The sequence below is a fragment of the Culicoides brevitarsis genome, chromosome 1 (assembly GCF_036172545.1).
Source record: "Culicoides brevitarsis isolate CSIRO-B50_1 chromosome 1, AGI_CSIRO_Cbre_v1, whole genome shotgun sequence".
Lineage (NCBI taxonomy): Eukaryota > Metazoa > Arthropoda > Insecta > Diptera > Ceratopogonidae > Culicoides > Culicoides brevitarsis.
The window spans coordinates 36,736,033-36,750,112 of NC_087085.1; the positions used below are offsets into that span (position 1 = coordinate 36,736,033).

General features: G+C 25.5%; 1 protein-coding gene across 1 annotated transcript; it reads left to right on the forward strand.

The window, feature by feature from the left end:
* Positions 1 to 11,556: 11,556 nt before the first annotated feature.
* Positions 11,557 to 12,733, forward strand: LOC134829034 (small ubiquitin-related modifier 3). Its single transcript, XM_063842029.1, has 3 exons — positions 11,557 to 11,716; positions 12,087 to 12,206; positions 12,272 to 12,733. The coding sequence occupies exons 1-3, from the start codon at positions 11,699 to 11,701 to the stop codon at positions 12,401 to 12,403; spliced, it is 270 nt and encodes an 89-aa protein (XP_063698099.1). The 5' UTR covers positions 11,557 to 11,698; the 3' UTR covers positions 12,404 to 12,733.
* The last annotated feature ends 1,347 nt before the right edge of the window (positions 12,734 to 14,080 follow it).

The window sequence follows — 14,080 nt, forward strand, 5'->3', positions numbered from 1 at the left end:
TAAAAAAATTTTCTTCCATGAATGAAATATCTGCGCGACGATTCAGAGAACGAAAGATAATTAACTGAACTTTTAAACGTGCAAATATTTACGGAAGACGTTTCCCATCCTTCCTTTTTTTCCTTTTTTCTCTGTGATGGAAAATAAATAACAAGTTCCATCATCATTTCCGTTTTGTCACATACACTTTTTTTTATTTCATGAGATTTCATGAATTAGGACGTGACAAAGACATATTTTAATAAAATTAAAAGGAAGATATTGTGTTATGATTAATGAGAAATACGACGTGTTTACGTTGCAATTTCCCTTTTTTTACTTGGGACTCATTAAATTTTTACTTGTTGAAATTTTTGAATTTATTTAACGAGAAAGAAAAACCAGGCGTCTCCACGTAATTTTCAATTTTTCTTTATTTGTCAGTCTAGTCTAGTCTATACCTTCGTTAGATAGATATTTATGTTCACTTTAACTTATCATGAGTACCACAATAATAAATAAGCAGAAAGAGAACAATCAACTGAAATATTTCTCGTGAAAATATTCTTGATGAAGTTGCACGTGTTTGTATTTATCATCATTATAAGATAAAAATGTATTCTTCGAGTATCACTGAAACATTTTCTTTGTTTGTTTCTTCATTCTCTTTTCTTCTTTTCAATCTTCATATGTTCTTAGTTTCAGGCATAAATTAGATTTGGTGCAACAGGTTCATTATTTATCCCGTGATACGTTTCGAATATGTTTACCAAAGAAGGTTCACGAAAGTTTTGTAAATATTTTGTCTGTCGGGAAAAGTTATGAAAAATAATTTACTAATGAATTAATGAGTCATAAATCTATGCTTGATTGAAAATTAGGTTTCTTCAGTAAATTTATTTAGGTCTTAATAAAAACATAACAAAAGTTTAATTAAAAAAAATAAAAAAAAAATTGATAAAATTTTTAAAGAAAAAAAAAATTAAAAAGTTCATCAAATCAAATTTCTTATAATTTTTTTTTTTTTTTTTTTTGAAAAAATTATTTTTTTAAAAAAATTTTTTTTTAAAAAAAAAAAAAAAAAAAAAAATAAAAAAAAATTATAAGAAATTTGATTTGATGAATTTTTTATTTAAAAAAATTTTTCTTTAAAAATTTTATTATTTTTGTTTTTTAAAAAAATTTTTTTTTTTTTTTAATTAAAATTTTTTATGTTATTATTTGAACCTAAATAAATTTTTACCAATAGTCTTGTTACCATTTACTTAATTTTCGGGGATTATCAGTTAATAAAACGTAACCTCCTTAAAAACTTTTTCATGTAATTCGATAAAAAAAATATCCCATTAAAGAGAAGATTTTCCCTCTCTAACCGATAGGTCAGTGTCTTATAATTTGCAGTAAGTAGTCGTAGGTGTTTGTTGATATTGTATAAATATCTTGACGTTATCACTTTAGTTACTAAAAGACGTGATAAGAAATTCCCACAGCGAAAGAAGAAATTTTAAAAAGACCGAGAATGATAGCTTTGCACTGTATCTCTGGTTTTATTTAAAAAGAAGAATGATATAAAAGTAAAAGATAAATAAAAGTCCTACGATTGTTGTTTCTGTTACGAAAAGATAAACGTTTGCTTTTTGTTTCAAGCATCATTTAAAAAATGCAGTAGATTTCGCGATTTCGTAACTTTAATACTATTGATGAAAATTTGCAGGCAATAAAATTTTATTACAATCAAACAGTAAATCCATTGACCTTTTAAAATAAAATTTCAGTCTGCGTATGAGATATATTTCACGAAAAAAGGATCAAGGATTAATGAATTTATAGCTTTTCATGTACACACTCAAGTATTGCTGCAGGACATTTCACGAAGTACCATAAATTTCTGTAAAGTAACAACTTTTTTGTCAGCGACGACGTTGTCATGTTAGATATAATTATTTCATTAAAAATAAAGTCAAATTCTTAAAGGAATTTTGCTAAAAGTTGTTGTTTGAAGTATACAAAATCTAATGACACTTTTCCCATGTGAATGCATCACAAAGTTTGTCTTTTATATAAAATTGACTTGTTTTGTAAGAGAGTGTTGTGTTTGACAACAATTTCTTGTCAAGCAATGGGAAATTGATTCAATTATAGATTTTTGTGATAGTATCAATATAAAGATTGACATTTCCGTGGATTTTATTGATACGCGTTGTCTTAAAGAAATTGCAAAGAAAAATAATTTTGCTTTTCAATGTCTGTCTGTTACTGAACTTGAGTTTTAGTATTTTTTTTTTAAAAGCAAGATTTTGTTAAATTTTTATTAAATTTAAAATTTTTAGAGACCATACAAAGTCTTGCTTATCCCAACCATAGCCTTAACTCGATAAGCATTTAAATATTGAACAAAAATTAACATCAAATTTTAGGAATTATCAAAAAAGTATGTAATTCTTTCAGTTCCAATTTTTCAATGAAATGAATGATTTTCATGAAAACTCCCTTCTTTATGACATTTTACAAGAAAAAATAGAACAAAGATTAAATTCTCGAAAAATTATTCGAGAATGGATGATGTCATTTGATTAATTCGACACAAAAGAAGAATGGAAATTAGCTTGGAACAACGAAAGTGTTGTAAACAGTTTTCTAATAAATGATCCAACTGAAAATGTTCCAGGATACGATTTAGACAGAAAATCATGGACGAAATTAAACCGAATAAGAACCAATCAAGGTAAATATAACTACTGTCTCTTCAAATGGAAAGTAACTACTGACCCAAAATGTGAACCGAACAAACGATTGCACTCATCATTATGTTTTGCCCAAAGAGATTCTTCGAAGGAAGCTATGAAGAGTTACATAATTTGTCGAATCTAGCAAAGAATTACCTAATTGATCTTGATATCAACCTTTAAGAAGTTTTGATATTAAAAAAAAGAAAATTAATTCATACGAAATATATATATATATATCTCTTAAGAGATCAATCTAACCTGTTTTTCGTCCATATTCTATGACATAGAATATTATTCTATGAATTAACCCATGACAACTAAACATAAGAATCCTATGATGATTTCTTAACTATTGATTGTAAGATCCTATAGAAGTAATCCAATTGAAAAGAAAATACTTCAAATTCTCTGCGACATTCTGTCATTGAATAAGAATAAGCTTAAGCTTAAAGGTAAATTCATTATTTCCAAAAAAATTTCAATAGATTTGATTTTTGGTTATACCCTTCTAAGAAGTAGCTTAGCATTAGCTATTATTGTTAATATCTTTATCCAAATTTTCGTTCAGGTACATTGACCATTAGATATTTCTTCCAGCAAGTCGATATTTGTAGCTCTTATTAGTAATTTTTAGCATAGTTCGATTCTTTTGGATTAATAGCTTTTTTTTTTGTTCTGCTTAAATGATTTTTTGCTGTAATATCACTTCGTAATTCAAAATGCGATCACATATTATTCACTTGTCAAGTTTCATCTTACATTTTTTTGTTATTATTTTTTGTTGTACAAAAGTAAATCAACATGTCCAAATCAGTAACACAGAAAAATAACAAATCAAACAAAAAAGGTCCATTTTCAGCTGTACTTTCATGATGTTGTTGTTTTTTAGTCCGAAAAACATCTTTAACAAAAAAATATCGACATTCCTTTGTTGCCCATCAAGTGGCGAGAAAAAACATTCCATTAGTTGTTTTCTATTTTTAAAAAAACAAAAAAAAAATCACTGGCAATAAAAAATGACGAAGGATAAAAAAGAAAAGGGATATTCTCAATCAAAATAAATCATGCATTAAAATTTTCTTCTATCTTACCAAATACTTTTTGTGTCTTCTTGTCTTATGGAGTGTAAATTGGATTGGTCAAGAGAGTATCTATCAACTCAAGATCTTGTAACTTTACAATTTGATCAGTTTTACGAGCGATTAACCAAATATTTGCAGACAAATTATCGGAAAAACACAGCGACATTTCTTTCTTACTCTTTCGCTCATCGAACGAATTTATTCACCTAAAAGTGGTCAACTCCATTATATTGACATTAATATTTATCTGTTTATTTTGTGTCTTTTAAATATTGTTTACGCCGCAAATGTACTGTGGTGTCTGCATTGTTCTGCGTGTTTGATCAGTATTAAATTGTGCTAGTCAAATATTTGTGCGACGCGAAATTTTTTTTTGTTAATTTTTTGTGTGTCTATCGACTCCAAATCTCTTTACAAATAATAAATAAAAAAAAATTGTTTAGAGACCTTCGTAAATTCGATTTTTTTTTTCTTGTCTTAATATTTGGTTCAATTGATTTTGCTCAGTACAAAAAAGTAAATAAAATTGCGAGTGACACGCATACAAATAATTTTCGTCGTGGCATCTCGGACCATCGCTTTAAGTATTTTCTTTCACGATACGGCGTGCATGACCTCGCACTCGCAATGCAAATATTTTCCTTCCGTATTTCGTTGGAATTTATATTGAATTTGTATCGAAAAAAAAATATTTCATTCAATATTTAGCTTCTTCACGAGGAATCCCTCGGGACTTGTCCTATCTAAACAATTTACGAGTAAATTAATTTTTTTTTATATAAAATAAAAGGGGAAATTATTTTTTTTTATTTATTTGTCTAAAATAAATAATAATAAATAAATAAAATTTATTAAAATAAAAAGCAATAAAACTTTTTCAAAAAAAAATTCCCATTCAAGACACTTTAGTGTAATTTTTTTTCAATTCCTCGCACAGCAGGCATACAAAAGAAAAACAATTATTACCCTATCTCACGACACGATATCAATAAATCAATATCATCGCCATCGTCTATCAAAAAAAAAAAGTGATGGACAGACCGCCATTTACTCATTCGCCACTGACGCACCGAAGTCATTCACTTTTTGTGGCATCACGAAACTTTTTTCGGCTCTTTTCGTACCAACTTGACACAGAGCGGCACGGAGACAAAAGTCTGCATATCAAATTTAGATACCAGACAGACTGAAAATGCTGATTGAAAACTAATCTGTCTGTGACAAGGTACGTTCTCATCTCAAAAATATGGGAATCAAAAGATCGTAAAAGCATCATCAAGTAACAAAAAACGAGTCAGACACAGAAAGTTATGATATGAATTCAATTCGGATATTCATGAGAAAAGTTTTTAGTCTATTGTTAAGGCAATAAAGTTAAAGCTACTGGCAATGAATAATTTGATAAAAATTTCCGGAAAACGTGTTGGTAGAGGAAGGAAAAATAACAGTTGGCAAATCAAATTTGAATGTAAATTTAAAATATTGTTTTTGAAGTTTTTTTTTTGAAGAATTCGTTATGAGTTTGATTGTTCATCCGTTTATTTGAATGGAAGAAATTCTGAATAATTGAAATAATTTAAAGAAAGTCATAAAATGTATTTTTTCCTATAAAAATATTTTTTTTTATATTTTGTTACTCCTCATTTCACATTTTCATACTCCTCATACGAATTTCAGACAAAAATTTATTTGAATTAATATTTGGAGACTTTTTTAAAGTAAAATAATTTTTTTCACGTATTTGTACGCCTCATTTTACTTTTTTATACTCCTCATAGCTTTTGAAATTAAATATGAATCAAAATACTCCTGATTTCATTTAATTAGAATACTTTTTTCAATTTAGTAACTTTATTAGTTAAAATAGAGTATTTTTCATTTCAGAACTCCTCATTTTACATTTTTGTACGCCTCATAACTTACAATGTATTTTTTTCATATTTTTTTTTCATCCAAATTATGATTATTTTTGATAAAATAAAAAAAAACTCTAGAAATTCAACGTAAAATAAAATGCAAAAATTAAAGAGTAAAAATAATATAAAAATATTAAAAAAAATAAAAGATTTTTTGAACAAAAAATTATTAAAAAAATTATTTAAATTTTCAATTAATAAAATTAAACATGAAGCAATTATTATTATTATTTAATATTAAAAAAATAATATTTTAATTAAATTAATTTAAAATTTAAATTTAAAAATTAAAAAAAATGTAAATTTTTAACGAATACGAAATATTAAAATTTATTAATTAATTGCTTAAATAAATTAATAAAATTTAAAAATATTTTTTTTAATTCAAAAAGTATCAGGAATCATTGATAAACTCGAAATTTAATAAAATTTAAAAAAACTTGGATGGTTAAAAATTTTTTAAAAATTTTCAAAATAATTTTCAAGTATTAAAAAACAAAGAACGAAAAATCAAAACATGATTCAGTAGTTTTTATACCGCATCTGTTGTATCCGTTTATTTAATAAAAAAAAATCCGATGCCAACTGTTGCATTAGTTTGCGAACTTTCAATCTCGAATGGAAATTGAAAAAAAAAACTTGATAACAAAATTTATGCGGTACGTGAATGATTTGCACTTTTTTCAGTTCACTTGTTGTTGTCGTCGATGTTTTTGTTATTGCCACAAGACCTTGACAATGCCAAACAACTGTCACACATCGCAATTCAAAATCATTATCGAACGATCGGGGGAAAAAATTGCATCGCTGTGTTGACAACATGAAATTTACGAGAGCAACCCTTTTTTCATTCGCAGTGAAATTTTAATAAGATTCGAAAAAAATCTATAATTTTATCCAGTAAACTCGTCTGAACCTACTCATGTGCATTTGCTTGATTGAACATTTTTTATTATTCTTGGCAGAATCCATCTACCGCCATCGTCGTCGTCGTCACACGAAGATACCTTCGCCACGCAAAATAGTAGCAGAAACGGCTGCGAGTAATTGCACATCACACTATCTTTCAATCGTCTATGAATGACGGCGCACTTACTTACAATGTCTCGTGTTTTGCTGGAGAGGTTGGAAATTTATATTATTAATCTCATGCTTTAAGTATCAATAAAAGAAAGATTTTTTCTTGCTGCTGCCGCTGTTCTATGACACGAAAAAAACAATGTAACTTTTTTTATTTAACAAAGTCACTGAGATTGAAAGGAAAACAAAAAAGAAGGCGATGAAACAGAAGACGAAGACTTAGAAACAAACAACGAGCAGCAAATAAGTTTGAGGAAAAGAAGGATGAAAGTATTATTTTTAGAAGATTTTCTTCGTCTTTAAACCAAAGTCATGTCAAGAAAGTCATGATATTATCGTTTTGACGCGACTTTTTAAATTAAATATAAAGTTTGAGGAACTGGTTCAAAAAATTTTGTAAAATACCAGGCGTCTCCATTTAAAGTAAATTTACAACATTTTTAATTAAATTCGTTTTTTTATGTCAGATGGGGTAAAACGTGAATCTATTTTGCTGCAAAATTAATTTTTTATTTAAAAATATTGATTTTCTTGAAGAAATTTGATGGAAACCACAAAAATGGCTCAGTTCATTGCTTTGTCACGTTTCATAGGAAATTTACCTTTTTGCCGTAAGTTATTTTTATATTCTATAAAATTTTTATATTCGTCATTTTTTTTTCTCTTTGTCCATAATATAGTAAATTAATAAAATGAAGCATTAAAAATTCAATATTAATTTACTAAATTTTATATTTTTTTTTAACTTGGATAATTTTTTAAAAATATTTTTTTATAAAAAAAAATAAATTTAAATCGAAAAAAAATATTTTATTATATTTCAAATAAATTTATCGAATTTTTATGATTTTTCGAAAAAATTTAACATACATTGAATATTTTACATATTTGCTTTAAATTATCCGTAAAAATTAAGTAAACTATGAAAATCAATTTTTTAAAAGAATTGGGAAATTCTTGGAAAATTTATAAAATTTGAGCGATTTTTTTAATAATTAAAATTCAATTTAAATTAAATTAAATAATTTATTCAATTTAAGTTATTAATTTTTATTAATTTAAATTAAATTTATTATTTTAAATAATATTTATTTTTTATTTTTTAATATTTATTTTTTTTATATATAATATTCTTTTTTTTATTTTTTTTTTAAATTTATGAAAATGTTTAAAAAATTTTAATTTCTTTAACCATTAAAACATTTTTAAGTTAAATTTTAATAAAAATAAAAAATTATTTAAATTAAATTAAATTATATTTTTTTTTATAAAACTTTTCCAAAATGCTCAAAAAAATAAAAAGTCATATAAAATTGATTTATTAAAATTAATATTGAAATAAAATAATTAATTAAATAAACTTTAATTATGATTAAAATAATTATTTAATAAATTTTAAAAAATTTATGAGTTTAAATAACTTGAAATAAATAATAATTTTAATAAATTTTTAACAAAAATTAATACTTACATTAATTTAATTTGAATTTGATATGAATTATTATTTAGTTACTTTTTTTTATTATTTCATTAAACAACAATATCCTCCTTTTTTTTCCTACATAAATTTCTTTGGTTTCACTTTTTTCTTTTCCACTGGAATAAATTCATTTCCGTTTCCACACGAAATAATTCAACATCAAACACTGTTTATTTTTTTTTTATTTAATTTAGATTTTAATATAAATGTTCTTCTTCACTCTTCTTCATTACGTATATTTTGTCCTTTTTTCCTACAACAACAAAAAAAAAATTATTATTAAATATTATTTAACGTCGAGTCTCAAGTTTCATAATTTGATCTTAAACAACATAAATCTCACGAATTTCGGCATTCAAAAAATAAAGGTTCATCTTAGGTACCTTCCTTCATACGTTTTGTCATTTATCGCATGTAAAATCCGTTTAATTGATATCATTTTACCATTATTCGGTTGAACCTTTTCGGAGCGACGCACAGGTGATCACGTCATTAACTTACGGTACATTTGATTAATTTGTGTTTAAAAATTCTTGAATTTCCGGGCGTGTGACATCGATTTGACGACAGCGAGTGAGAGTTCATGAATTAATCTTTGTCTCACCTTCTTCCTTTTTAAATTTTATTTATTTTTAGAAAAAAAAATTTTTTTTTGTGGGAATGTCACATGCGTTGAATGAAAGCATGTTCAACAGTTTTTCCCTTGAGAGTTCCCGATTTTTTTTTTTAAATGACAAAAAAAGGTACCTAAGCCCAAATAAATAATTTAGCAGTAAAAAGACATAAAAATCATATTATTTACGCGTCGTCGTAAATGTACCTCAAAAATAAAAAAAAAACTTACAACATGTGACAAAAAATAAATGATCCGATTTATTCTCCTAATAAAGAATTAATGACACTTGTATCTTTTTTTGCGATTTTTTTGTGAATTTTATTTAATTTAATTTATTTTTATTTTATTTAATTTTATTTTATTTCACTTTAATTATTTTTATTATTTTTTGTTGTTCATTTTCTCACGTTTCCACAATTAAATTATTTCAGTTAAATATTGACTTTTTTTTTCTGTCGCACAAGGAGCTGCGAAAGAGACGAAGAGAAGAAGAAGAAGAACTGCCAGCGATGACGGTGAATGACTGAATGTTCGCTTATTTTAATTACTCTTCGACCAAGCACCGAATAAAGCAATAATTATGTCAATTTCATAACAATAAATACCAATAAAAATATAGCTAATGGACAACACAAAGTCGCGTGTTGTACAAATATAACGGAGGATTTCTTATCCCTTGTCGCCTTTATTTTTTGCGTCCTTACGAGTGAATGGTCTCCAGATGACTGAGCGCTTCGGCAAGAGTAAATGAATGATAAAACAAAGTATGAACGGAAAGTGCGAAGGAGAAAAATGTCTCTCAATTGACTGCGCATCTGCTAGTTTTTGCGTTTACGAGAAAACGTCTGTAATTTGTTACTACGGGAAGACGTCTCGGTGGCATGCCGCTTGTTTTTCCCTCTTTTTTATTGTTTTTCGTCTAATTTTGGCTATTTGCATGGGAATTTAGTGACGGAGGGTTACTAAGAGTATAATTAGAGAAAAAGTATACTTTTTGTACGGAGACACAGAAAATTGTTCTAATTTACTTGTAATTTACAGTTAATTTTTGAATGGAGGAAATTTAGTTAAATTGAATTTTTCGGACTTAATTTTCTTTGGGTTTTTAAAGTAATTTTATTTTTTTACTAAATTTGTTATTTTAGTAATTAATTATTTAATTATTATTTTTAATTTATTTTTTTTATTTTTATCAAATATCTCAGATTATCTCAAGAAATCAGAAAAATATTTTAAAATTATTTAAAAAAAAATATTTTTGATAAATTAAATAAAATATAATAAATAAATAAATCATTAAATAAAAAAAATATTTAGAAGAAAAAATATTTAAAATAATATAATTAAATTAAATAAATTAATTTACTTTGTTTTTTTTATTATTTTTTTTAATTATTTGATTTAAAATAAAAATAAGAAAAACAAAAGAAATAAAATTTTCCAAGAAATTAATTTAAAAATTAAATTAAAATTAATTAAATTTAAAAACTAAAAATTTTCTGCACTTAAGTCAAATAATTTTTTTTTTCTTCACACACTCCGAATAAATTATATCAACTTGTGAATGAACAAATGTTACAAAAATTTATCAATCGTCCAATTCCCAGGTGAGATTAGGAAGGGATGATTTTTTTGGTGAATGACATTCTTTGCATCCGTGTGAGTGTGGGCTTGTGAGTGATCCACAGACTCGCCGATGGACAAAATAAGATTAGAATTTCAATTATCAAGACAGGTCAATGGCTTGGCAACGAAAAATCCCTTTAACGAAGATGTTGCTAAGCAAAGTTTTGGAATTTTTTATTTATTTGAAAAGTGTGAGAAATGGAAAATTTGCCAATTTAAGAGCTTTGAACTTATAAACAAGTAAATAAGAAGGTTAAGAAGAAAAATAAAATAAAAAGATGAATTTATTTTTTTTATTTTTGAAATTTTTTTTTTTTTTTTATTCAATTTGAAATAAAGCTTAAAATTATTCTTTAAAAATTAAAAATTTTAACAATTTAAGTTAATTTTTATCAAGTTGAAATATTTTTAATTTTATTTTGAATTAAATTTCATTTTAAAAAAATTTTTAACCTAATTAAAATTGTATTATAATTTATTATGTTTTTAGTTTTAAATTAAATTTTTAATTAAAATTATTTTTGCTAAAAATTGAATAAATAATTTTTCAATAAAAATATTTTTTTAATACATTATTTTTTTTTAAATAAGAATAATAAAATAATTTTTTAAAATTATTTTAAAAATATTAATTAATTATTTGTATTTTTAAAAATTTTAATTATTTTTTTTATGTGTCACATAATATATTTGCTTTAAAAAATTTTTTTTAAAGAAATTAATTTTTAAAATATTAAAATAAAGAAATTTAATTTTTTATAAAAATCATGAAAATTGGTAATAATTAAACAAATTTCATTAAAATAATTGTTCATTTCCAAGAAATCAATCAAAAATCATTAAAAAGCGAATTTAACCGCCAAAAATTCATCAAAAACAAATTCTCATTGGGCAAATGTGTGATTTGGGTGAAAATCCCAATGCAAAATCAAAAATCACACAAAATTCACAGTAGGTCCATTCGCGTGAGGCGTACAAAACTGAGACAACAATCAACTCGGAGGCGTTCACAACGGTGCCCTTATCACTTGCATTCGTCTCGTCACATCAACCATTTTCCTTCGCTCGCTTCGCTTGTGAATTATAAAGCGGTGAATTAATCCCGAAAAATACTACTCCAGCCACTTTGGAAAAAAAGTTTGTACCACTAATTTATTGTAACTTTTAACGACGCAACAAAAACAGACACGATGGCCGATGAAAAGAAGGTAAATATCCTCGAAAACTCGCGAAACACCAAAATTATGGCGTCAGTTTGAGCCTCGCGGGTTATCCGTATCTGGTCTAAGGCAATTTTGGCGAAAAGTTTTGCATTTCCCGCCAAATTTTTTGCCTTTTCGGCGAGATTTGGACCCGATCTACGAAATTACCGGAAATTTTCGCAAAAATTTGAGCTCTTTCGGGGCTTAAAGTACGCGGAAAATTCTGGTTGAAAAACAGGGCCGGGTTTTTTCACATGAGGCACACCCGGGCACGACGCTACGTGTATGTGTATCGATAGAAGGCGATAAAATGCGTCATGCTGCACATGTCCCAGAAATATTAATTCAATTTTTGCACTTTTTTTTCTGCATCTAGGGCGGAGAATCTGAACACATCAACTTGAAGGTCTTGGGACAGGATAATGCCGTGGTCCAATTCAAGATCAAGAAACACACACCTTTGCGGAAATTGATGAATGCATACTGTGACCGTGCTGTAAGTACCGCAAATTTCACAATTTTGCGAAAAAATTATTAATTTTTCGAATTTTTTTTCAACAGGGATTGTCAATGCAAGTGGTCCGATTCCGATTTGATGGACAACCGATCAACGAGAACGACACACCAACCACTCTGGAAATGGAGGAAGGCGACACAATAGAAGTGTACCAACAACAAACTGGCGGAAACTAAACTCCCCGTCGTCGTCGCCGCCCTTTACCTGCTGACCATGTATGATCATCCATAACTAAAGCAACAACAGTTTAAAATTGAAATCATTTCCTTCAGTTTAATTTATCATTACAACAAACAAAAAAAAATCACACAGCAAATTCATAGAAATACCATCAAGAAAGAGCCTTCATGAGCTCTTCCGCGAAAAAAAAAACAAAAAAAAATAGTTTAAGCATATTGGAAAATAAGGACAAACTCTTACCTTAACGCAAAATTTTTTCTCTTATATTTGTTTCTAATGATACACACTTTTTTATAATAAAAGATGATACTAATTACTTCTTAAGACATTCTCAAAATCTTTTTTTTTAATAAAAAATTATTTTATTATTATTTAAAAAATTTTTTTTCGGGAAAGAATCAACGTCAAAAATTTTACGAGCCAGTGAAAAATAAATTTTGAGGCAAATAACGACGAATTCTTTACTCATTAATTTACTTTAGGAATCATCATTACCTTATACAAGTAAAAATTAAGTATCATTTAAATAAAATTTAAACATGATGTAAGTTCTGAAAATATTTTTTTCATTTTCACATGGCTTCATTACAGAAAATGTTAAAATAAAATTATTTTCTTTAAAAAAATTGTAATTTTCGACTTTTTAAGCAAGTTTCAGGCCCTGAAGAGTCAATCAAGAAAGCCGGTTGAGATTGAAAATTCACAGAAAATTGTTACTCCGGAAGATTTTTTTCTAAATGAAGGTTTGGCGGAAGACAGTACTTTATCTGAACTCGGAGTTTCGATAATTTAGGGGTTGGAAACTCCGAGAATCCCTTTCGCGGATACCTAATTTTTTTTATCAAATATTTTTTAATTTTATTTTAATAAATATAGGTAGGTTATTAATTTTAAATTTCAATAAGAAAATTCATAATTTAATTTAATTTTAAAAAAAATATAAAACGATGAAAACCAAAAATTTCTTGAAAAAATATTTTTATGTATTTTTGACAGGTTTAAAAAATGTTAATTTCATTGTATTTACCAAATTTTAATTAAATTTTTTATTTAATTTTTAAAAACGTTTTTTAAAAAAAATTTCTTAAAATTCATTGAAAAAAATTTTATTTTTTTAATTTTAAAAAAATTTGAATTTTTTTTTAAAATAAAAATAAAAATTAAACTTTCGTTTATCGAAAATCCAATCGAAAAATTCTCTTGAACAATTTTAAATTTTTCTTACATTTTTAATTAATTTTGACATAACAAATTATATGTCTTATTTTTTATTTTATTTTATTTTTTTTTTGAATTCTAAAAGAATTTCTAAAGAAAATCTATATTTTATTATATTTTAGCGAAAAATTCAAGAAAAATTACTTACCAAATTCTTTTTCGTCAAAATTCATATCTGAAATTCAAAAATATTATAATAATTTTTATATTTTTAAAAATTTTAATAGAATATTTATAGAAAATTGACAATGTTTTTAAAAAAATTCGAAATTTTTCAAAATAAAACAAATTTTTTCTCAATAAACGAAAAAAATATGAGAAATTAGGTACGAAGATTAATTTGTAAAAATAAAAAATAAATTTGTAAAAAAATTAGTTCTAATTTTAAGTCATTACAAAAATATTCTCTCAATTTTCAATCTTGAAGAAAAAATTAATAAATTTTCTTAAACGAG

What these genes read in the sequence shown, in the direction of transcription:
- LOC134829034 (XM_063842029.1), top strand. An exon ending in ATGCATACTGTGACCGTGCT is followed by an intron (nt 12,207 to 12,271) that starts GTAAGTACCGCA and finishes TTTTTTCAACAG; the next exon opens with GGATTGTCAATGCAAGTGGT.